The sequence below is a fragment of the Columba livia genome, chromosome 1 (assembly GCF_036013475.1).
Source record: "Columba livia isolate bColLiv1 breed racing homer chromosome 1, bColLiv1.pat.W.v2, whole genome shotgun sequence".
Classification (NCBI taxonomy): domain Eukaryota; kingdom Metazoa; phylum Chordata; class Aves; order Columbiformes; family Columbidae; genus Columba; species Columba livia.
Genome location: NC_088602.1, coordinates 211,388,383 through 211,413,075, shown reverse-complemented (window position 1 = coordinate 211,413,075; position 24,693 = coordinate 211,388,383). Strand labels below are relative to the sequence as shown.

General features: G+C 53.6%; 1 protein-coding gene across 1 annotated transcript; it reads left to right on the top strand.

Moving 5' to 3' along the window:
• Positions 1-271: 271 nt before the first annotated feature.
• Positions 272-24,258, top strand: DENND6B (DENN domain containing 6B). Its single transcript, XM_065049452.1, has 20 exons — positions 272-456; positions 7,666-7,704; positions 7,791-7,833; positions 9,145-9,257; positions 11,381-11,461; positions 13,105-13,210; positions 13,836-13,915; positions 14,162-14,224; positions 15,013-15,068; positions 16,007-16,129; positions 16,520-16,615; positions 16,716-16,810; positions 17,346-17,411; positions 18,067-18,131; positions 18,544-18,633; positions 20,785-20,838; positions 21,208-21,317; positions 21,914-22,016; positions 22,878-22,952; positions 23,270-24,258. The coding sequence occupies exons 1-20, from the start codon at positions 319-321 to the stop codon at positions 23,390-23,392; spliced, it is 1,719 nt and encodes a 572-aa protein (XP_064905524.1). The 5' UTR covers positions 272-318; the 3' UTR covers positions 23,393-24,258.
• The last annotated feature ends 435 nt before the right edge of the window (positions 24,259-24,693 follow it).

Below are 24,693 nucleotides of genomic sequence, written 5' to 3'. Positions count from 1 at the left end.
GAAGCAAGGAAAGTGAACGGGTTTTAGCCAGGAAACCTGCCACAAAACTGTTATTTACTGCTGATATTTTAGCATTTCCGCGATGTCACTGTCCTCTCGCCCCGACCACTGAACAAATGTGAGAGGGAACAGAGTTCATGGGCCGTCAATCTAACAACCCCGAGCAGCTAAGGCCCCGCTTTACCCTTTGCCGTTTGCTTCGGCTGACACCCGTGCGCCGAGCGCGGCTGCGGGACCTCCGCGCCGCCGGGGGGCGCGGCGGGGCGGGGCGGGGCCGGGCGGCGGGGCCGGGCCGGGCCGGGCGGAGCGGGCGCTGCCATGGACGCGCTGTGCCGGGCCGAGCCCCGGCCCCGCCGGCCCGCCGCCGCCTCCCCGCTGCCCTGGGCCCGCTTCTCCGCATGGCTCGACTGTGTCTGCGTGGTCACCTTCGACCTGGAGCTGGGACAGGCCATGGAGGTGCGGGCGGGGCCGGGGGGTGTGAGGGGGTCTGGGCCGGGGAGTGTGTGGACCCGGGGCCCGGGCCGGGCAGGGTGTGGGGAGCAGCGGGCGCTGTGTGGGGCAGCGAGCGGGCAGGGCAGGGTGGGGGCTGAGCAGAGGTGGGGCGAGATGGGGACAGGGCAGAGCTGGGGGAATGGAGACTGGGAGCGGGCAGGGCTGGAGAACGGCCTTGGGGAGGGAAGATGGGGCAGAACCAGCGACAGGGACAGGCAGGGGGTGTGTGGGGCTGGGGGTCTGGGCAGGACAGGGTCGGGCTGTGCAGGGCCGGCGGGAACCAGGACAGCCGGGGCCGGGGAGGGAGATGGAGCGAGACGGGCAGGGGCAGCGGGGAAGGGCTGCGCAGGAAGGGGTTAGGGAGCCTGGTAGAACCCCAGAATGTGAGGGGGTGAAGGGCCCTGGAAAGCTCATCCAGTGCAATCCCCCCATGGAGCAGGAACACCCAGATGAGGTTACACAGGAAGGTGTCCAGGCGGGTTGGAATGTCTGCAGAGAAGGAGACTCCACAACCCCCTGGGCAGCCTGGGCCAGGCTCTGCCACCCTCACCCCCAACAAGTTGCTTCTTATAGTCAAGTGGAACCTCTTGTGTTCCAGTTTGCACCCATTGCCCCTTGTCCTGTCCCTGGTTGTCACCAGAAGAGCCTGGCTCCATCCTCCTGACACTCCCCCTTTCCATATTGATCCCCAGGAATGAGTCCCCCCTCAGTCTCCTCTTGTCCAGCTCCAGAGCCCCAGCTCCCTCAGCCTTTCCTCACACGGGAGATGCTCCACTCCCTCCAGCATCTTGGTGGCTGCGCTGGACTCTCTGCAGCAGTTCCCTGTCCTGCTGGAACTGAGGGGCCACAGCTGGACACAATATTCCAGATGCGGGGGTGAACCTCACTCAGAAACACAGACCTGAGGTGTGGAGTCAGCAGGCGGCAAGAGGGGCTGAGGGGGGTGTCACAGGCCGGGGGTAGGGAAGGAGTGGGGGAGTGCCGGGGAGATTAGGGGATGCGGTGGAGCGGGGGCCGAGGCGGCTCTGTCCTGACCTGCGGTGTCGGGGGCTTCTCAGGAGGTCTGAGGGTCCTGTGGGGGTCACTGGGGGCCAGGGAGCGCGACCTGGGAGCGAAGGGGCTGGAATGCTTTTTCTCTATTCCCAGGCAGACCGCAGTTTGCCTCTGAAAGCGGGTTTGAAGGGAGTGTGATACCCAAGGCTTGTAACGTAACCGAGGGCAAGAGCTGGTTGGTGTTCTGAGAAAATGCAACATAAGGGGACCAGATATGTCTGGATAGTCCTGAACCAAAGGCATTGTCTCAAATTCCTCGGTATTCGTTGTGTAGTTGGGGAAAGGACTCCTCACTTTGCCTTTGTGTAGGGAGGTTGACGCTTTTGCAGAGGGTTGAGGCTTTCAGTCTTTCAAGTCATGCTGAAGCTTCTGGAGGGAAGGGAGAGCGGCAGAGATCACGTTAGCCTGTTGCCCTTCAGTTTCCTTCAATACTGGACTATGTTTCTCTCCATGAAGCCCAAAAATAAATAAAAAGTCTGCTGCAGCGCTAAGTTTCACATGCTCCGTAGTCTTTCCTGCAAAACCAGACCCGATATACCCTGCAAAGGATGTGAATACTGGGATAATAATTAGCATTTACAATTTAATGCTTCATAGGTGTGTTTTAATATGTAGCTACAAAGGTGCTTTCTGGCCAGTTTTACTACCTGTCTGGCATTATGAGGAGAGGACTTTGTGATCAAGGCGTGCAGTAACGTGGTTTGTTAATCCACGGAAAGGTTGGCTTTTTTCTTCATTTTCTCCTTTGCCTTTGTAAGTATTGATGGGAAAATGTTTCTCATGTGACATAAATGACCACGAAGCCTGGGACCACCTCAGCATCTGGAGCCAACGATGACACGGCCACGCCATCGCTGCTCCGTTGGGTGCCCATTGTGGGTTTCTGTCTCTGCGCGAAGGGTTTGGACAAGGAACGGGCTCTGTCCTGGGCGAGACAGCCGGAAGGAAGGCGAGCGGAGGAGAAGCTGTGCGCCAAGGATCCCGTGTTCTGCTCTTCACGGGGCTGCGAAACCAAAAAGGCTCAAGCTGTTGCTGTCTTACAAGGGAATTCCAAGTAAAATCATTTCAGAATTTTGGAAAAGTGTAAATGTCACTGCTGCCAGTAGTCAAACAGCATCATTATCTTCCTGCTAATTCCCTGTTTCCATCTGTTGCCTTGGTTGTTTGGATCCGGATCCTGAGGCTTGTCTCCAAGCAGGCTGATTTCTGCTGCCGGGAAGGGGGAGTTTTAGGATTTGGGCTCTCGACTGCGAGTTTCTGGGGTAAAAAATGCGTCTGTGGCACCCAGCCCCGTGGGACTTCAGTCCTGGCGAGTCTGCACGGGCAGTTTGCCACAGACACCGCCGGATCGGTGTAGCTGCTGAGATTAGATCCCGCGAGAGCTCTCTGCGGTTTGTGCGCACATGTGCATCCCTCCAAAGGGTGGTTTACGCACAGGGGCCGTTCGCACGCCCCGGGATTGCACAGACTGACCGACGCTCGGGGAAACTCGCGCAGCACACTGAGCCAAAGGAGGGAACGCTCCGCTCTGAGCTTGCACCGCACTCGTGCGTCGTCACGTCAGTCAGCGCGTGAAGATGCGGCGTCCCGAGTGCCGTCCGAGCGCAGGATGTCCCGCAGCTCTGCTCGGAGCGCGTCTGTCCCTCGGGCTGCCCTGCCGAGACCTCCTCGTCCTTTCCCGAAGGTGTCTTTTTCCTGGCTTTCGGGTTATTTCCAGATAAAGCGTCTCTTTTCTTCCCTTGCTGCCCGGCCATCCGCAGAGGCCATGTTGTTGATCAGCGTGGTTGTGTGTCCTTGGTGCGGAAGGACAGAATTAGCCCGCACCGGGGTGGACTCTGGATGCAGCTTCACAGCCCGGAGCTCGTTGAGGGCCTGCTCAGGTGTCTGGCCGTTGCGTGACTTGTGTTCTGTGCAGTTGTCTTGCCGCGTGGATGTGCCATTGGCCTGACATTCAGCGAATGCCACTCTGCGGCGATTTAAATACACGGTAGAAAAGGTGTTACAAAGGAAAACATAGGTTAATGCAGAAATGAGGTATAATTACTCTTTCTGACTCATCCACCAATTTACATTTCTTCAAATAGTCGACTACAGATGGCAAAACCACCGGGGAGAGAGAAGAAGTGTTCCTGAGACTGTTGTCTCCGGCGAGCGGTCCATGTCCTGCGGGAGCCGCCCTGCCCACCAGCCGGCTGCCCTACAGACCCGTCCTCCCGGCTCGGCAGCGGCCCTGTGCACCACAGCACCGGCCCCTCCCTGCCCCAGCCCTTCCAAACACAGGCACTTTGTGGAGCTGGGTTACTTCAGAGTCACCAGAAGTCGTGTTCGGGGATGTGCTCCGTGTTGCTATGGCAGCAGCAAGAACTTGGCACCCTCACTGTTATCAACAGCGAAGCTTCAGTGCAAGGATTGGTTTTCAACAACATGTGTCAGCTCCGCGCTCGTTAATTCAGCATTGATGGGAGGGAGAGCTGCAGCACAAGTTGTGACATGAGTTAAGCCCTTTTGGGCTCCTTCTGAGATATCCAGGGGCTTTTACAAATAAAAGTTTCCTTATTATTTACGGACATTTGGCTTTTCAGACGTTCTAGTGACTAGGATTCTAACTGGTTTAGATTGGGTTTTTTAATCTTGGAAATATTTTGTGACTTCACCCCTGCCCCAAACACAGACGTATGTGTCAGAGTGTTAAACTGAAGGGGAAGCAAAGATCACAGAATCGCAGAACAGTTTGTGCTGAAGGGACCGTCCCAGCCCCCCAGTCCCCCTGCCATGACAGGGACATCTTCAGCAGCTCAGGGTGCTCAGAGCCCCGTCCAGCCTGGCCTGGGATGTCTCAGGGATGGTTCATCCACCACCTCTCTGGGAACCTGGGCCAGGCTCTCACCACCCTCAGGGCAACAATTCCTTCCTCATGTCCGGCCTGAATCTCCCTCCTTTAGTTTAAACCATCACCCCTTGTCCTGTCACAACAGGCCCTGCTCAAAAGTCTGTCCCCATCTTTCTTCTCGGCTCCTTTTCAGTCCGGAAAGGCCGCACTAAGGTCTCCTGGAGCTTCTGTTCTCAGCTGAACAGCCCAGCTCTCTCACCTGTCCCCAGCAGAGCTGTTCCAGCCTCGGGTCATTCCTGGGGCTGCTCTGGCCCCTCTCCAGCAGGTCCCTGTGTGTCCTGTGCTGAGGACCCAGAGCTGGACCAGCACTGCAGGGGGGTCTCAGCAGAGCGGGGCAGAGGGGCAGGATCCCCCAAACCTGCTGCCCATGGGGCTGGTGACACAACGAGGACTCTGTTTGTTTCGGGGCTGCGAGTGCACATTGCTGGGTCCCGTTGAGCTTCTCATCAACCAACACCCCAAGTCCTCCTCTGGGCCGCTCTCAACCCGTTCTCCACCCAGCCGGTATGTGTGATTGGGGTTGCCCTGACCCAGGTGCAGGACCTTGCACTTGGCCTTGCTGAACATCCCGAGGTTCGCATGGCCCCACCTCTGCAGCCTGTCCAGGTCCCTTTGAGCTCAACCATCCAGCCAGTTCCTCATTCACGAGTGTCCCATCATCAAATCCATCTCCGCTTTGGAGACAGGGATGTTGTGCGGGGCAGTGGCAGATGCTTTGCACAGCTCCAGGGTGGTGCTGCAGAAGATCAGGCCTATTTTTCAAAACCGTGATAAGTGAATTTTTGCATCCATCTGTGTTTCTGTGCTCAGACAGGAGCGTTTGGGCCCAATCTTTAGTTTCAGTTTTTTCCCCCGGATGCTGAGCACACGTCTCCAGGTGAAACATTCGCTTGGCGTACCTTGAAGTTGGACCCAGGAAGGAGCCATCGGTGTCTGCTTCTGCTCTGATTGATTTGCAGAAAACCCCCTCAGAAGAGGCAGTAGGAGAATGAAAAGTCTGTCTTGACACTTGAACTTGGGTTCCAATAATCAGCAAGCATTGCAGAAAGCACGATGCTGGGAGATTCCCGAGCTTCCCAATGGATCAGCATCACACGTCTCAGTCTCTGTTCCTGCTCTGTCCATTACTACATGAGAATTAACAAAATAAATGTGTACATGATCATTAAATTGGTCATACCGACAAGAATTTATTCAGTCGCCAGATGTGAAAACCCATCAAGCAGAGCCGCGTCTTCTCCCGCGGCGTCGCTGTAATTCATCGTTCACGCTGCGGTGTCGGAGGAGCTTTGGTTCCCTCCTCGTGCCTTCATGTGCTGCCTCATCGCCGTGGCTCCTAAGTGATCATTTTGCTCTTGTGTTTTTGCAGCTTTCATCTTCCAGAGAAGCTCTAAGCGAAGGCTAATCAGCGCCGTTTTCAGTGTTCATTTGGCTCGCTGTCTGAGGCTGATGAGATGACCTTGCCAAGGAATCAGCGGGGAATTGTTGGAGCGAGCTCGCTGAGCTCGCAGCGCTGGCGCGGGGCCACCCTCGCTATTTATACCCGTGTCAGAGGAGCCGGGCGCTGAGCAGAGCCCCCACTCGAGTTCCAGCTGAGCCGGAGCTGCGGCGCTGCCCGCCAGCCGCACACAGCTCCCAGGGGCACATCTCCATTTCTCCAGGCATTTAGCACCAGCTCCTTTCTTATTTAAAGCCACCCGCAATTTCTGCATTTCCCGAGCAGCGAGTGCTCAAAAGGCCGTAGGGATGACTTGTCCAGATTTGTAAGCATTTGGGTTTCTGTCCTCTGCCCGGTGACACGTGAAACTCCGTCTTGCTGGAGCTGTGTCATTTCCCACTTCTCAGGGTGGTGGTTTCTGTTGTAGATCTTGCCAGAGGATCTTGCAGTTCTGCCCTTGGCCCTGACCTGAGAACTTTTGCACTGAGTTCCCTTTTATTGGATCGCCATAAATGCAGGAGCAGCACCACCAGCGTTCGCAGAGCTCGGCTGCGAACCTGGAGTCCTCAGATGCTTTGACATTCTTGACCACGTCTCTTATCTGAAGTGCTGGCTGACCCGTGGGGTGCGACGCGGTTCAGCTGTCACTGCAGTGCTGACCAAGCGTCAGTCTCCCAGCCCGTGCCAGACCCACCTCTTTCTGTACAAAATAAGCCTCAGCTTGTCTTTCTAACAACAGATCAAATCAGGGCAGCTAAACCAGAGCTCCAAATCCTGCCAGGCTTCTCCCGCTGCCCATTTTCTGCTTTTTGGTGACTGTGTCTGTAGCTGACCAGTCACTCAGGACTATTAAATAAGCATTTTCACCCTGGAGACAAGGCTCTATATCCAAGTGAGCGTCCATATAGCTCAATGTACGTAGGATATGTTGTTTGCTGGTCTCTCCACACAGAACCCTTGTCCTGACCGTTGTCTCTTGGTTCTTGCTGCCCCCTTTCCGCGACGGGGGCCGTGATCCCACCCTGCCCGGTCTGTGCTGAGCGCCGTGCAAAGGCCGCGCCGTCCTCCCGCGGCTCTTCCTCCCGCACTCATCGCCGATCTGCGTTACTGCCTTTTCAAAGCCGTTCTTGGTCTGTCCCCACCGTTCTCTTCTCATTTAAAGGCTCTGGAGTCTGTTTCCACCTCTCAGCAGCGCACGGCGCCAGCCTTGCTCGCTCCTTCGGGATATTTGGTGGGGTTGGTGAATTGTAAGCGGCGTTTTAGCAGGATTTAAAAAAATCAAAATAAAAAGTGAGCCTCCGCCGAACAAAAATCAGAAACATACAAGTCAAAAACATTATTTTGGGCAACTTTTAAACTCGTATTTGTGTGCAGAAATGAATATTAGCACTTCCCAGGCGTGGAGTGAGTGTGTCAGCATCGTTTCAAGCGGCACGGCAGTAGGCCTGTCGTGCCTGCCCTGGAGCAAGCGGCTGTTCGCAGCCCAGGAACCACGCGGAGCCGGCGGCTGCAGGTCCCGGGCTGTTTGTTCACTGAGCCATCGACTCGCAACTGGAAATCCCGGTGAAATGGGGCCGTCTGGGCTGTCTCCAGATGCGCTGGAATACCTGCAGATTCTGCACAGGTTCGGTGCGGTGGCTGTCGATGGATTTTGAATGGGTCCGTGGCTCTTGTAGGATGTGTAACTTTGGGGAAAATAAGGCACTTAGTGTATGGAGGCGACGTTCACACATCTGTACAGAACTCATGAGGAACAGCGGCGTTAACTTACTGGCTCTCATCTCTTTTGCAGCTGGTGTATCCTCATGACTTCAGGCTAACAGAGAAAGAGGTAATAACTATGTTTTTGCCCCTGGTTTTAAAGATCCTGCACAGCACCAGTGGAGGTTTCTTACTGTGTGTTTTTCTTTGTTGCAGAAAACCAGTATCTGCTACTTGTCCTTCCCAGACTCCTACTCAGGTAGGTGGCACCGGCCGCGGGATGTGCCTCGGCTGGGGGTGGGTGGCGCCTGAAGGAGCGAGTCACCGCCTCGGTGCAGCGGGACCCATGCGCTGGATCTTCTGCAACTGCAGCATCCCCAAGCACCCGGCCCTTAGGTCACAGCAAAGAGGCTTCTTGTCGTTTCAATTGCTCGCTGGCTGTAGGATCCGCGATCTCGTGGGCGACGGGACAGTTTCCTGAGAACCCTGCGCACTCACGCTTCACCGTGCCAATCAAATGTAAAAAATCGTCAGGAAGGGTGAATTCCCTGAGGTTTGCAGCTGTCGACTGTCAGCGATTCTGTGTTTGTGAGTGAAGTGCTCGGTGAAGAGAAATAGATGGGGACAGGATGCTTTCACAGCAGAAGCATTCCCAAAGGTTTTATTTATAGATCAGAAGGGCGGCAATGAGGAATAAGCACATTAATTCATCCCAGTGCCTGTTTCTTTGAGACCGGGTCCTGACTATTCGTTTTCTGCAGCTTTGCCCAGTTTGGTTTTAAGCGTTTTTAAGGATGTACTTTCACTAGTTTCTCAGACACTCAGGCTAAATGTCCCTTTTATTAAAGTAAATTATTTACTAGTAGCAGTTTCTTCACAACACACAGAGCAGCCTTTACTCTGCTCCGGAGCAGAGTGGCTGCAGACCGTGGCCAGGAACCGCGTCCTCTCCCCCCTCACACCTTGCTGTGTCCAGCCTGGTTTTGCTCAGCGAGCGGAGCGTGTTCAGCTGTTTCCGCGCTGCTGACAGCTTGTACGCCCTCAGCCCTGCTCCTTCTGCCCGGCCGACCGCTGAGAACCCCGAGGACCTGCCGCTGCTGTGATTCCTGCGGCACGCAGCACGCGGGGGGGAGCAGCGCGGTGTGACCTGCGAGGTGCCGGTGCCGTGCCCGTCTGGGTCATTTGCTGGAGCCATCGTGCGGGGATTGTCGGTAAAATCAGCATTTGGATGGTCTCGGACTAAGGCTATTCGTAGGTTTTTAGCGTGGTGGGTGAGAAGCGGTGGCTGCAGGTACTCGGGACGGACGGTACCGGCTGATGTCGGTGAGGTTCCCAGCGGTGGCCTGGCCAGGTTCAGCCTAATGCCTCCGGTTCCTGTGTTCAGCTGCGTGTTCTTCCTGTCTTGCACTGTTTTTTTGGGGATTCTTTATGCTGTTACTCTCCGTTTTCAGTTTTGGATTTTCTTGTAAATCAGCACTGCTGTTGATGTCAGCGTCTCAGATTTAGCCAATTTCCAGCTTTCTCTTGACTGAAACTCCTCCCTGAACGTTTGTGGTCTCCCCTGTCCCAGGTGGCCTGGGGGACACTCAGTTCAGCTTCCGCCTGCGCCAGTCGGGGGGCCAGAGGACCTCGCACTACGAGGATGGTGGCGAGTACAACAGAGAAGCGCCCCTGACGCTGCAGGTCAGTTGCCTCCTGTGCGCTGCTCAGAGCTGCTGAGCAAACCGCAGTGCCGTTGGCTTAAAAGCCAAATATACTCATGGCTGGTTTTCTCTGCAGGAAATACTCATTTTCTCTGGCTGTGGGACTAGTCAGAAAAGGGGAGAGCTTTCAGCACGGGGGCTTATTGCCATGTTAATACTTTGTAGAGGGCCGTGTTGAGAATCTCAGCTACTCCGAGAGACAGAACTGAGTCCGGGGACCTCAGATTAGAACAGTGGTCGTGTCTTCCTACAGCAAAAGGATAACGGTGGGACACAGGTGACATCCAGCAGAGTGCACGGCTACCTGTGCAGGTTTCCACGAGACAAGAATCTCCTTGTCCATGGCAGATCAGATGGTTACCTCTTCTGTTGAGGGACGACAGTTCTTTTCATTTGTTGCAGGACCTGTGTATCTACCACCAGCCAGAATAACTGGCGTGCCGCAGACCCACACTTCGGCTCGCTGTACACGGGCTGGTTTAACCAAACCCCAGCACTAATATCAGGAGTGGCCGTTAGCTGTGGTTTTTCCATCAGTGAACTGTCTGCTTCATGCAGAGGAGGGATGTGCTGAGCACTGTCGCTTCTTTTAACTGAGCAGATGGCCATCGGATCAGCTTGTCCTCTTCTGCTTTCTCCTTCGATGCGATGCTTCCTGTGCATGTGCCTGTTTAACACGTTGCGATCTTTTTGTGATCTGCACTCCAGGAATGCAGTGCTGGTCTGAGAGGGAGTAGGAGGATGTTTTCTTCCTGAATTCTGGTCTAGGGATTTCTCAGCTTACACATCATCTTTACTGCTTTGTAGCAATCGGATGCTGCCTCACAGATTCACCTGGCTTTAAAGAAGTAAGGGAAGTAAAACTGCCGAAGTACTGGATTCTGTTGTGGAAAAATAATATTTGGGAAGAGAAAGGTGACGTGACTTCAACTGTGGGGCCTCTAAAAATGACGTTAGGGATGGTGTTTGTGTCCAGCACTGCCAACTGTCCTTCCTCCCGGGCCTCTGTGGGAACGCAGGAGGCTCAGCATGTTTGAAATGGTCGCTGGGGGCTTGTACTGCATCCCTTAGTTCTCAGGGGTGCTGTGAAGGAAGCACCACTCAGCTTTGTGCTTCGTCCTGGGCAAAGTTTGGCTGGGACTGCTGTAAACGCCCGGCTAAAGAGGAACGGACCGGAGGTGGTGTGTGCCTTCCTCAGCAACAGGTTAGCCTCGAGCTGGCAAAGCAAACTGGCACGTGGAGCCCATCAGTGGCAGCGGGGGATGCCCGGGTGAGCTCAGGGGCTTGACTTAGCTGCTCCTATTAGTGGAAACCTCAATTAACCCTTTAGCTGATGGCCCTGAAGGTAGAATCATAGAATTGTAGAACAGTTTGGGTTAAAAGGACCTTCCCAGCTCCCCAGTCCCCCTGCCATGACAGGGACATCTTCACCAGCTCAGGTTGCTCAGAGCCCCGTCCAGCCTGGCCTGGGATGTCTCAGGGATGGTTCATCTACCACCTCTCTGGGAACCTGGGCCAGGCTCTCACCACCCTCAGGGCAACAATTCCTTCCTCATGTCCGGCCTGAATCTCCCTCCTTTAGTTTAAACCATCACCCCTTGTCCTGTCACAACAGGCCCTGCTCAAAAGTCTGTCCCCATCTTTCTTCTCGGCCCCTTTTCAGTCCGGAAAGGCCGCACTAAGGTCTCCTGGAGCTTCTGTTCTCAGCTGAACAGCCCAGCTCTCTCACCTGTCCCCAGCAGAGCTGTTCCAGCCTCGGGTCACTCCTGGGGCTGCTCTGGCCCCTCTCCAGCAGGTCCATGTGTGTCCTGTGCTGAGGACCCAGAGCTGGACCAGCACTGCAGGGGGGTCTCTGCTGCAGAGAGGGACCGGTGAGAGGTGCTACCCGGGGCCTGGAATTGTGTGTTAGTTCAGCTGTATCTCCTCTCTATCTGCCCGTTCACTAAACTCCGGCAGCCAGCTGAGCGCGGGTGACGTTGGTGAAGCGGAGGGAGGGCTGTCGCTGTGTCCCAGCAGGACTGGCATTGGGTTTTGGTTGGGCTGGAGGGTTTGGTGCCAGCAGCAGCGGGTTTCTCGCTAACAGTGCCGTCGTGTCTCTTGCAGCGGGAGGCAGCTCATTTCTTCGGCTACGTGTACTTCAGGCAAGTCAAGGACAGCTCCATGAAGAGAGGTTATTTTCAGAAGGTGAGCGCTGAAACCAGATAGCTTGCTACTCCTGACTGGTCCGCAGCTGTGAAAAGGCACCTATCCCCAGCAGTAAACCAGCACCGCTTCCTACGTGACACCCACGGTGTTTCTGCAGGAAACAGCAAAGGTCATGGCCAACGGGAATCTGGGGAAAGTGTAATTCCAAACAAACCGGGATGCGGTTGCCATGGTGCGTTCATCACATGAGCAGTGACCTGCTGTCTGAATCATGAGGTATTCAAACATTTGCTTCAGGACGTGCTCCAGTGCGGCAGCCAGCGCGGGGATGTACTTCAGTACTGCACCCCGTGCTCGTTGGGCCTTAACCCCACTCCTGTTATTGCTTTAATCTTTCTTCTTCAGCAGCCGTCTGGGATGGGGCTCCTGCTGGGCCGATGGCTCCCAGCAGCGGCGCCGCCAGCGCTGGTACCTCAGCAGCCTCCTCTTGCCGTACGTTCCATGAGGCAGACGCTGGAGAGAGAATACAAACTGCCTGTTTATTTCAGCACAACAATGCACGGGGCTTTGTGTTATTCCGACAGACGGGTGTGCTGCCCGAGAGCGGGATCCCAGGCTGCTTCCAGAAAGGGAAAATACTTCCATCCTAAGTCCATTTTCCTCTTTGGGTCTGTGGAATGACCCAAAGTAGTTTTTTCTCACATGAGGAGTTAAAATGCCATCCTCTCGAACAAGTTCACTTTGAACATAGGGTTTTTAAAGAGGAACACTTCATTGCAGATCACCTGGGGACCCTGCTGGGAGACGGGGCCGCCGTTCCATCCCAGCTGGGCTTTCTCTTCTCCATCTCTAGGCGGTGACAGAGAGGTTCTTTCAAAGAAAAATGCTAATACAGATGTTAGTTCTTCATCTCCACTAAAGCAGAGGATTGATCACCCCAAAAACTGGAGGATTAGGGAAACTGGCCAAGGTGGGGACCTGCTGAGCAGTTTTCATACCAGGCTGAAGCGCTTGCTCGGTGCTGGACTGACACTAGTGGGCATGCTGGATTCCTCAGCCAAGTACATTGTCACCCTTGGATGCTTTTTATTTCCAATGGCAAAGTTTTGAATTGAAAATGAGGTATTTAAATGACTATTGCAGAAATTTTCACTTAATCAGCGTAGTAATGAAAACCCCCCATGGGGCTGAGGTGGAAAAGTTGTAAAAAACAGTGATATATTTCCCAAAGAAGCATTAGAAAGAAGTCAAAACAATAACAAAAAAAGGCATTGCTGGAAACAAATTATTTCAAGTTACTCTGTTTCAGTTGTGCGCTCCTTTGCGCTTCTGCACCTGCAATAGTTGCGTTGGTCACTTTGAACCTGTTGGCAGTTTAGTTCAATTCTTGCTGCAGACGCTGGTTTGCTGGGTCCCAGCCTCCCCTGGGGCTGCAGGGCCGGACTGCCAGCCTGCTGGCTCATTTAACAGAAATCCCTCCCCTGTGTGGACACCGGGGCTCTCCCGAAGCCCCACAGCTCAACAGCGAGAATTCCACCCCTCAAAGTGCTGATTTTGAGCTCTTTCACATTCTTCAGGTTGTTTTTTCCGAGTATTGCCCTCCAGTAAGCCGTGTGAGTATCGGCAGTGTGAGAAACGATCATGTTGGGGCTCTCTGACTCCTAAATATGCCTTTTTTTCAGTCTTTGGTGCTGGTGTCGCGGCTTCCGTACGTGAACTTGTTCCAGTCGTTGCTGCAGCTGATCGCTCCGGAATACTTCGACAAGCTGGAGCCGTGCCTGGAGGCAGGTGGGCGCTCACACCCGGGCAGGGCTCCAGTGCTGAAATCTCACAGAGGCTTTATCAGGAGGCTCCTGACAGGCAGCTGAAATAACCCAAATGAGTTCCTTCTGGAACAAACTCCAGCCCGGAGAAACTTTCAGCCAAGTGGTTGGCTTGTCAAAATCATAAACAGCTGTAAAGGATGCGGTAATGGGAAGTGTCTGATAGCATTAATAGACGACACTGTCAGTTTTGTGTACAATGTATTCCCAGAGAGAGGAAAAAAACTGCTCATGCTCCATCTCTGTCTAGATCTTTATTGCGCTGTTCAGCTGAATCACGGTTTATCAATGGATAACGCACAGTGCGGTGCTGCAGCTGTCAGTCTGCTGTCGGACCTAAACCTGCACAATTATTTGATGTAGTGCTTGTTTGTAACTAGCCAGGGGGACACATGAACTAGGAACGAGTGATAATTAGGTGGGCAGAACTCACAGACCACCGGGATGAGCTGTGTCAGCCTTGGATTAAACTGTTTCCTGTGTCCCTGCACTAGAAACAAGTGATAATTAAATGGGCAGAACTCACAGGAGCACCGGGATGAGCTGCGTTGGCCTCTGCATTAATCTGCTTTCTTTTCGTGTCCCTGCAGTGTGCAATGAGATCGATCAGTGGCCGCCGCCTGCGCCAGGACAGACTCTGAACCTCCCGGTGATGGGAGTTGTCATTCAGGTACGTGTTGGTGACGGTCCGTACCCAGCAGCAGACCGAGGGAGGTGGGACATGGATTCCCTTTTCCTCTGGATGCTAAAGTTGCTGTCTACTCTAGATTGTTTCCTTTATTCCTAACCTCTGTACAATTAGAATGGGTGATGGGGGAAACTTTCCTTCGTGCGTGGTTGTTAGGGAAGAAAGCAAAGTGTGTGCCCATGCTCACTGATCCAGCCCCTGGATAATCCGTTCTTATCTGTAATGCAGGTGCGGATCCCTTCGCGGGTGGATAAGCCAGGATCAAGCCCAGTGAAGCAGTTCAACCAGGAGGTGAGCTGAGCGCGGCGGGACACAGGCAGTGCCGAGCAGGATCTCGAGTGCTGCGGCCCAGGGGCAGCAGAGCTGGAGCGCTTTGAGCCTCATCCTGCTTGAGGCCACTGCGGCCTGGGATTAGTGGTTCCCGCTGCCCATCTGGTTCGAACTGCACCCTCTCCTGCCTCTGTCTTTCAAAACAGGACTCTCTGCACAGAATTTGTGCTTCGAGTTGTGTGTGTGCATTGTTCTCACAGTTCTTGTTCGTCCTGCCCTGCCCGGGAATTCATACATAGGTGGGTCTCCACGAGACGCTGCCTTAGTCTTGTGTGGTGGTTTGCAGAATTTGCTGGCTGCGCATCTTTACAGCTTTTATCTAGCTTGGACTTTTTATTCTGGTTTATTTGATCTTTTCCCTTGGGCTTTCCTTTGACTAATGTTGTCATATTTCACAACTTTTGTGCCCATATTACCAACACTTCTTGGCTCTGTCTGTACCTTAAGCTCTGCCTTGCACCAGGGGAAACTAGAAAATAAAGGAGCGGATGTGGGAGGTCTTTCACATCTTGAAAAGAAGGGATTCTTGGCTTTCTTCTAGCAAAGGAAATTCATTTGCACCTTGAATATTAATCCAGATCTGGTCCTGGCTCATGCCTCTGTTAACCTTGTTCTTGTCTTTTCGTGCTGCTTGTGGAGGGAGCTGCTTGGTGATGGAAGTGGTGAGTTTAGGTGGCGTTTCAGTCAGGATGCTTTCCTTTACTAACAGTCCTGGCTTTGTTTGCTTGTTTGTGTTCTTCCTCATTTAGAATCTGTTACCAGCCCCAATGGTTCTCCCCAGTATTCACGAACTGGATCTTTTCAGGTGAGAGCCACTGTCCTTGCAGCCTTCCCGTCTCCATCTGCTGTGCCCTCTCCCTGCTCGGGGTATCCTATAAATGACAGGCTTAATGAATCAGAAATTCCTGCTTTGCAGGGAGTCACTGGGCTTGCAGAGCTCGCGCGGTGTTTAAACCTGTGCGCGGTGTTTAAACCTGTGTGCGGTGTTTAAACCTGTGTGCGGTGTTTAAACCTGTGCGCGGTGTTTAAACCTGTGCGCGGTGTTTAAACCTGTGCACGGTGTTTAAACCTGTGCACGGTGTTTAAACCTGTGCGCGGTATTTAAACCTGTGCGCGGTGTTTAAACCTGTGTGCGGTGTTTAAACCTGTGCGCGGTGTTTAAACCTGTGTGCGGTGTTTAAACCTGTGCACGGTGTTTAAACCTGTGCGCGGTGTTTAAACCTGTGCGCGGTGTTTAAACCTGTGCGCGGTGTTTAAACCTGTGCGCGGTGTTTAAACCTGTGCGCGGTGTTTAAACCTGTGCGCGGTGTTTAAACCTGTGCGCGGTGTTTAAACCTGTGCGCGGTGTTTAAACCTGCTCGCGCTGCCCGTAACACAACCCGCTGCATCCTGTGTTCCTTTTGTTGAGCCAAACTTTTCAGCATTATAGGTGCTCTTCTAATAGAAATCTGCTCTAATCCACATGCCTTTCACTTTGCTAGGATGAAAAAGCCTACTGAGAGCAATGTCATCAGCAGGTTGCTTTACATTGCTGAAAGCGTTTCCTTTAGACATGTGTAAAATGGTTGAGAACAGCAGGTGTAAAGACACGTGGGGTACTGTTGTGGGGTGCTCAACGCCAATCCTAGATTGCGAACTCCCCGATAGAAGCGCGTCAGGATAGGTGTACATGCGAGAATTGTGTCTGCTCTGCCCTGAGCCGCCATTCTAAGCTCAGCTGGTCGTTCTTCCCCTCGCTCACAGGTGTTTCCAGCCAGTGCTGATTCACGTCCAGATGCTGTGGGAGCTGATGTTACTGGGAGAGCCGATGGTGGTCATGGCACCGTCCCCTACGGTTTCTTCAGAAATGGTTCTGGCCCTTACCAGGTAACGCCTTCAAATTCCGAGATACGGGTAAGGGTAACGAATTCTGGCGGTATTTCACATCCCCTCTGCTGCGGAGTCGGCTGCGTTGGGTTTAGTTTGCCTGTGAAAGCCTGTAAGACAAATCCCATGGCAAGAGCGTCTTGCACGTATTCCAGCGATGGTAGAGAGGAGTAAAAGCGAATGTCCCGTGTCTGGAGACCCGAGGGTTCGTAGCCCTGAAGAACGTTGTCTCCCCAGCTTCCAACTGTACTTTAGCCAAAAGAAAATTAAGATCCTGGAACTCCTGCACCTCTGGGAGGACAAAACGCTGCTCTGGGACATAAACCTGGCACAAACACACCCTCCTCCTCTGCGAAGTCTATATGGCAACTGTTGTGTGTGTCGTTACAGCTGCCTCGCTCCTCTGCGGTACTGCTGTGACTACCGGCCCTACTTTACCATCCACGACAGCGAATTTAAAGAGTACACCACCAGGACACAGGCCCCGTAAGTAGCCTGGAGCCCCTTGCTGCGCACATGCCGCTGTCTGTGCGGAGGAAAAACCATGGTTAACACCATGCTGCTTTTTTCTTTCCCCTCTTTTTAGGCCAAACATTGTTGTGGGAGTCACAAACCCTTTCTTTATCAAAACCCTCCAGCACTGGCCGCACATTCTTCGGGTTGGGGAGCTCCGAATGTCAGGTGAGGGGGCAACCAAAGTCCTGTGGTGCTGCTCAGCCTCGTGAGAGGTTAGAAGTGATTTTACACGTCTTCGCTCCCGTGAGAGCTGAGAAGCCAAAGGGAAGGCTGGGCTGACTTGGGCGATGTGCAGGATGAGCACAAACAATGGTGAACGCAAACTGCTGAGGGGAGAGCTCACTGCCGTGTTTGTCTGAAGCATTAAGAGAAGGAGAAGTTCTTCCTGGGCAGGAAAGAGAAAGTTCCATAGAGAACAAGAAAGACATGGAGAGACAATCTCCGATTATTACCTATGAAGCCAAGAAAGGTTGAGGCGTTGCTTTTTTGCGATGCCTCCTTAACAGGTTCCCGTTCCAAAATGTCAGCAGGGAAGTGAGCGGGTGAGAAGGCTCGTGTCAGGGCTGAGTTAAGGGAGGACATGACTGAAAATGTACAGGGGTAGGACCGGCTGTTCTTGAGTGTGAAACCTCTGGTGTGCGTGCGGTGGCCGTGAGGGCAGATTCAGAGCCTGAACTCATCATTTGGTGTCGTTCCACAGGAGACCTGCCCAAGCAAGTCAAGGTGAAGAAGCTAGCGAAACTAAGAACTCTAGACACAAAACCAGGTGAGACCTTTCAGCAGCCATTTAGTTTTATTTGCCCTTCCACGCGGGGGATTTTCCAGGCTTTGCAGGCACGTGAATGTTGCATGTGTTATTCTTTGTACCTCAGTAAATCCACATTCTGGTGTTCTCTTCACACGCTTGATCTGCTCCACAGCAGTGGCATTCCCCACCTAATACAGAAAAACTGTACATCTCTACTCTGAGCTTGAAAAAGCCAATATAAATTAATTGAACAAGTTATTTTAGTGTTGGGAGAACAGCTGCTTCGTTTTCTTGCTTTTATGTTATGTATCATACCTGCTTGGTAGATGTGCTGGAAGTCAAGGGAACTTGCTTGGATACAGGCGTCTGCCGTTTGGCACGCCGCTCACCGCAGACCTGGCCCTAAGCTGGCTCCAGTAAGTTGTGTCACCATAAGCGCAGCATCAGAAGGTCCCTGAGATAGTTCAGTGTCCTTTAATCCTGCTGTGAGCAATTCTGTAATTTTGAAATTATTTTTAATACCTTTTTTAATTATCCACCCACAGCTGCCAGTGTTTGTGCTGGGAATTTCGGGTCTTATCCCCACGCTATATAATAGCGCCTCCTCCAGATACCAGGGCCAAGATTTGTTTCTAACGTCTGCTTTTCTTCCTGTTTTTGTTCTTCAATCTAGGAATCTATACGTCTTATAAAACATTCCTTCACAAAGACAAAACCCTGATAAAAAGATTACTGAAGGTAAGCAGTTGCTGCTCTGTCCTACATCCTCTGTGCTATGATGGGCAAACTGTGCTAACAGCTTGGCTTAGACAGACAAAACTCTCCACAAGGAACAGACGTTTTACAGTGTGTAATGATTTGGTCAAGTATACTTGGACATGTTTATCATGCCGGTTTTAAAATGTTTCACTTGATATTATGGAGTAAATGCTGGCGCTGATGATAATAAGCCTTATTACCAAAAGAGTCTAAAAAACCAGATTGCATGTAGTGAAAAGTGAGTGCTATGTTTAACCAGAGAGTGGAATATATCTTTTTGGGCGGTACAGTGTTCCAGGCTACTCTGGACTGGTCACTTAGAGCTGTAGCGTTTGCAAATTCCGCGTCTGTCCGCAGCACAGAGGTTTGTGGACGCTGCTTGTGCTTGCAGGGCATCCAGCGGAAGCGCCCGTCCGAAGTGCAGAGCGCCCTTCTGCGGCGGCACCTCCTGGAGCTCACCCAGAGCTTCATCATCCCCCTGGTGAGTTGAGCAGGGACGCGTCCAGGCTGTAACGGGGGGAGACAAACAGATGCTGGAGTGACAAGTTGGCACTTGCCCTCTTTTAATTGCTGATAGCTGAGCACCTGTAACGGATTCAGAATGTGGCACTTGGTAGAGATGTTTTACTCCGTGGAAAAGAACTAAATGTCTCTTGAATACAAATTGCAGTAATTAGCATAAAAGTCTGCAGGTTGGATATTTATAGAATCATCACAGGATGGTTTGGGTTGGAAGGGACCTTAAAGTTCATCTAATTCCAGCCCCCCTGCCATGACAGGGACATCTTCAGCAGCTCAGGGTGCTCAGAGCCCCGTCCAGCCTGGCCTGGGATGTCTCCAGGGATGGTTCATCCACCACCTCTCTGGGAACCTGGGCCAGGCTCTCACCACCCTCAGGGCAACAATTCCTTCCTCCAACAATCCTTCCTGGATCTCCCTCCTTTAGTTTAAGACCATCACCCCTTGTTCTCTCGCTACCTGCCCTTTTAAAAGTCCCTCTCCAGCTTTTTTTATCATCCCCTTCAGGTGCTGGAGGCCGCACTAAGGTCTCCCCAGAGCTTCTGTTCTCCATCTGAACAGCCCAGCTCTCTCACCTGTCCCCAGCAGAGCTGTTCCAGCCTCGGGTCATTCCTGGGGCTGCTCTGGCCCCTCTCCAGCAGGTCCGTGTGTGTCCTGTGCTGAGGACCCAGAGCTGGACCAGCACTGCAGGGGGGTCTCACCAGAGCGGGGCAGAATCCCCCAAACCTGCTGCCCACGGGGCTGGTGACCCAGCCAGGACTCTGTTGGTTTCCAGGCTGTGAGCGCACGTTACTGGGTCCTGTTGAGCTTCTCGTCAAGCATCATCCCCAAGCCCTCTCCTGGGGGCTGCTCCCCATCCCTGCATCCCCAGCCTGGACTGATACTGGGGGTTGCCCCGACCCATCTGCAGGACCTTGCACTTGGCCTTGCTGAACGTCCTGAGGTTTGCTCAGTCCCACCTCTCCAGCCCGTCCAGGTCCCCCTGGATGGACCCCTTCCCTCCAGCATGTCAAACACACCACACTACTTGGAGTCACTGGCAAAGGTGCTGAGGGTGCCCTTGATCCCACTGTCCATGTCACCAGCAAAGATGTTAAACAGTGCTGGTCTGTACCGACCCCTGAGGAATGGCACTTGCACTGGTCTCACTGGGACATGGAGCCATTGACCACAACTCTTTGAGTGCGACCACCCAGCCAGTTCCTTATCCGCCAAGTGCTCCATCCATCAAATCCACGTCTCTCCGATTTAGAGACAAGGATGTGAGGCAGGACGGTGTCAGGTGCTCTGCACAGCTCCAGGTAGATGACACTGGTTGCTGTTCCCTTATCCCCCAGTGCTGTAACCCCATCGTAGGAGGCCACCACATTTGTCAGGCACCGTTTGCCCTCAGTGAAGCCGTGTTGGCCGTCACCAACCACCTCCTAATTTTGCAGATGCCACACTGCGCATAAAGACAGAACATTGTTTACTGCAATGGAGGAGTAGGTGCTCCTGGTTATTTAATTCTAATGCCAACTCTTTGCTCTTTCCAACAGCAAATAAATAGGGAGGGACAGGAGTCCAAAACATTCCTCTTCCCCTCTGAGGCTGGAATCAAACGCACTGTGGGTGGGAAACGCTCCCTCTGGCGCTGGGACGCTTTGCTGTCACACTCGGGAGGTCTGTCCACGTGGTGATCACCACCCCAAGGCAGAGTTTACGAACACTTTCCTTAAGGCATGCCTGTCCAGTCCCGCTAGAAAGCTGCTGGTGCTCTTCTGGTGACTGTCCAGCGGGCCAGGTTGGGCTCCTCCACTTTCTTTCCTCCGTCCTCTTAGGAGGTGGCAGCTGGGAGGGCAGAGCATCTGCTCAGACCCCAGGCAGCCAGCTGCTTCCTGCCGCACAGCTCTGTGACCTAAACCCTGCTGGGAACCAAGCCGGAACGCTTAGACTGGTGTAAAATCACAGTATCGCAGTATCACAGTGTGTTTGGGATTGGAAAAACAGAGAGTAGGCAGCTGTTGATTGTGCCTGCGATGTACTGGAGGAAACCATCACACTCAGTGACCGCGCAAAAGGCTCCTCAGTTGTTGTAACTTTTGTTTATTGTACTATTTTTGCTTCTTTCTAGGAGCATTATATTGCCAGCCTGATGCCCCTGCAGAGGGCCATTACTCCGTGGAAGGTATGTTCAGCTTTCCAGTCGTTTCTGCTTTCCTGTGCCTGTAGGGATTGGGAATAGTTGTGCCATATGCTGATCACATATTCTAATCCTCTGCGTGAACTTTCCTCATTGAAGGAAGGGGGTTGTTACTCAGTAAATACAAAATAAGTTTGAAAGAGCCATTGGGACAGATGCTGCCTGTTTGCAGTAAGCTCAGCTATTGTGAATTTAATTTGAATTTTACTAGCAAGGCTGGTTAAGGTGTTCACGGACTTTTGGTTCTCATAGTTATTGAGTCTGCCTCGTGCAGCCCGTTCCTTTGTAAATACAGAACCCATTTTCCCCTGGTTTCTTTTGGGTGCTGTGCAATATGGTCCTTCTGTTGTGCAGAATCCTCCCCAGATTCGTCCTTTCCGTCAGGAAGATTTCATGAAGACCCTGGAGCACGCTGGTCCCCAGCTCACCTGTGTGCTTAAGGGGGACTGGTTGGGCCTCTACAGGTAAGAGTTTGGTAGTTACTTCTCTTATCCCCTTAACAGCTGGCGCAGGTTATAATGAACATCATGTTCTGGTAGGAATTCCAGGGCAGAGACTGGTCACCTGAAAAACTTATACCTATGAAGAACTGATTAATTAATGGTCTGGAAGAGGAAATAATAGAATCATAGAATTGTTTTGCTTGGAAAAAACTTTCAAGCTCACCGAGTCCAACCGTTACCCCACCCCTGGCACTGCCCCATGTCCTGAGAACCTCATCCCCATGTCTGCAACTGCCTGAAAGGAGCTTGGAGCCAGGGGGGTCGGGCTCTGCTCCCCAGGAACAAGCGCCAGGAGCAGAGGAAACGGCCTCAAGTTGCGCCAGGGGAGGGTGAGGTTGGATGTGGGGAACAATTTCTTCCCCAAAGGGCTGTGGGGCATTGGAACAGGCTGCCCAGGGCAGTGCTGGAGTCACCAGCCCTGGAGGGCTGGACAGACGGACAGGAGGTTCTCAGGACACGGGGCAAGGACAGGGTTTAACAGTTGGATTCCATGTTCTCAAAGGTCTTTTCCAACCAAACCGATTCTCCCATTCTCAGTGTCACCTCTCTTTCTGCAGGCGTTTCTTCAAGTCTCCCAACTTCGATGGCTGGTATCGTCAGAGGCACAAGGAGATGACCCAGAAGCTGGAGGCGCTGCACTTGGAGGCCATCTGTGAAGCGGTACGTGCCAGCTGCACGTGTCAAAACCAGCACCAGACTTGCCAGGCCTGACGCCTGGTTGCTGAGATCTCTGCTGCCCTGGACGATGATGGTCACGTCTCAACTCTGCGCTGATGGGTGGGGACAGAGCTTTGTGCCCTCGGGAATCACAGCTCTGCCTCATGTCCGTGCACGGGGAAAACGGCACATGTGGGGGACAGGAACATGAGCACCTCAGCTCCCCAGCTTTCTCAGCCCATGCAGGTCCTGCTCCTGCAGCTTTTATCAGCTACTTCTCATTCCTCCAGCCATTCCAAGCCAACAGAGTGCCAGACAAAGCGTCACCTGCTGCTGGCTCCCCTAACGCCTAACGAAAATAGGAGTTGCAGTGGCTGCTGCTACAATTTATTCACCTGAGCCGCTGCTGCCTGGTCCCAGGAGCTCTGACATCCAGCCCAGGTGCATCTTCAGCTGCAGCGCTCGCTGTGCCGTTCAGCGGTGCAGATCCTCCGGCACAGTGTGGGGAATGCCAAAGCTGCCTCCTTCTGTATCAGTAACAGGCCTGATTCTGGCAAATCGATGTAAATTGTGAGCACAGCACAAGGTTCCCGGTGCTGGCTGGAGGGCAGCCCGGCACTGCCCGTGTGTCACTGCGTCTCGCCTCGGCTCCCCTTGCAGGCAGGAGCTGGGTGCTGGCACGGGCAGAGGAGTGGGGAGAGCTCTGCCTTGCTCGTTTAGGCTCAAGCGCTGAGAGCAGAGTTGTGAAAGAGGATGAGAAACCTCCTCCTTGCTTTTATTTCAGGCTTTGCTTAGGGGTGTCTCTTTGGGAAAGGCTTCTGTAAAGAAGAAATGTCCCTGAAGAAAGCTGTTCTCTTTCTTTAGAACATCGTGGCCTGGATGAAGGACAAGTCTGAGGTGGAGATTGTAGACCTGGTGCTAAAACTTCGAGAGAAGCTGGTAAGTTCTCCTCCCTCATTCCTCTGGGTCTGTATCGCTGTGGCAGGGAGAGACCAGGCACAGGGATCACACTTGTTGCTTAGAAGACTTTGCTCTTGCTCCCCAATTTGAAGAAGTGGCAAACAGGGCAGTCACGAAACCTTAGTGTTTGCATAGAAAAGGATTCGAAGTTCTGACTCTTTTCATCTCCCCGAGGCTCAGGTGACAGGTTCCTCTCTCTTGTCTTGTACCCTGAAGTAAAGAGACAACGTGAAGTTTGTTCCATCAAAGGCAAAGAGACCCTGGAAGCGATAGGAACCTCCTCTGTCTCCCTGCAGGTCAGAGCCCGGTGCCAGCACCTGCCCGTGAAGGAGGAGACGCTGCAGCGGGTGGGTCTGTACATCGAGACCATCATCGGGTCCTTGCCGGCGGATCTCCAGGCCGTGCTGCACCACCACTGAGCGCGGCCCGCGGGCCGGTGGAGAAGGAAGCGCCTCGCCCTGCTCCGAGCTCTGGGCAGCTGCAGTTGCGTTTGGAAAGGAAGGTTCTTCACGATGCAGCCAGCGTGCCCTGATCTGGACCTCGCTCACAGCCGCCTGTGGTTTTGAGCATACGTGGGTCAGAACTGTGGCAGAAATGGGGAAGCACGTGCACTATTCTCTGTCTAGTCCTGCTTTGAGGAGCTGGGTTAGGGGACCGTGAAGGACAAAGCGTTCCCTGGTGGCCGCTGGTGGGTCAGAACGCGGCAGCCAGGCTGCTGAAAGCGTGGGGTGGGCTGTGCAAAACGTGAGCTGCCCGTGTATCCACGTCCCTCTTTGGCTAGTGCTTGGGCGCTCAAAATGGCCGTGTCACCGTCCTGCCTGGAAGAAGCGGGACCAGCGCTGTAGGGGGAGTTGTTTCCAGGGGAGCTCCTGATGATAACAGGAGGGACGTTGGTCCCCCCCACACAAACGATGTGAAAAAATAGCCACGACCCATTCAGCAGCCTGACTCACGCTGCAAGAGCCTCCGCGGGGGCGGGAGTGGGAGGACGAGTTGCTGGACGCGGAATGCTGTTGTTGTTTCCCCAAGGCAGAGACAGAGAAGAAGGGGCTGGTGCCTCTGCAGGGAGCAGAGCTCTCCGGAGATCGCGGCGGGGTGCTGTGCGAACGGCTGGAGCTGCTGGAGCTGCGCAGAGAGGAGCTGGCCTCCAAATGTAATTTATTCTGCTTGAAAAATCAAGTTTGCGTGCTCTAATAACGTACGAGGGAGCTGGAGCTCTGCCTTGGGCCACGAGGCATCTGATGCGATCAGCCCACTCACTGATAAAACATGTTGGAGAACCTGATTCTTGCAGCTGGTGTCAGCCCGGCCGGGAGCTGGTGGGGGGACGCGGGTCCCGCTGGGCGCTCGCCCTGCGCTGGGGGCGGTGGGGGCAACTTCTCCAGCCCTCGCCAAGCTTGTTCCCACCACATCCCAGCTTCCAGCTTGGCCATTCCACTCCCATTCACCCCTTGGGAGAGACACGCGTGGGAGACGCGGGGCTGAGCGCAGGGAGGGCTCGGGGTTCTGCCAGCGCCTCCGCGGCCGTTTCCAATGCCTGAGAGCAGATCTGCCCGCTGCCTCGGCATCCCCAGCGGTCCCTGTCCCGGGATGGACACTGTGCTGTGTCCCTGTCCCGGGATGGACACTGTGCTGTGTCCCCAGCGGTCCCTGTCCCGGGATGGACACTGTGCTGTGTCCCCATCCCAGTATGGATGCTGTGCTGTGTCCCTGTGCCAGG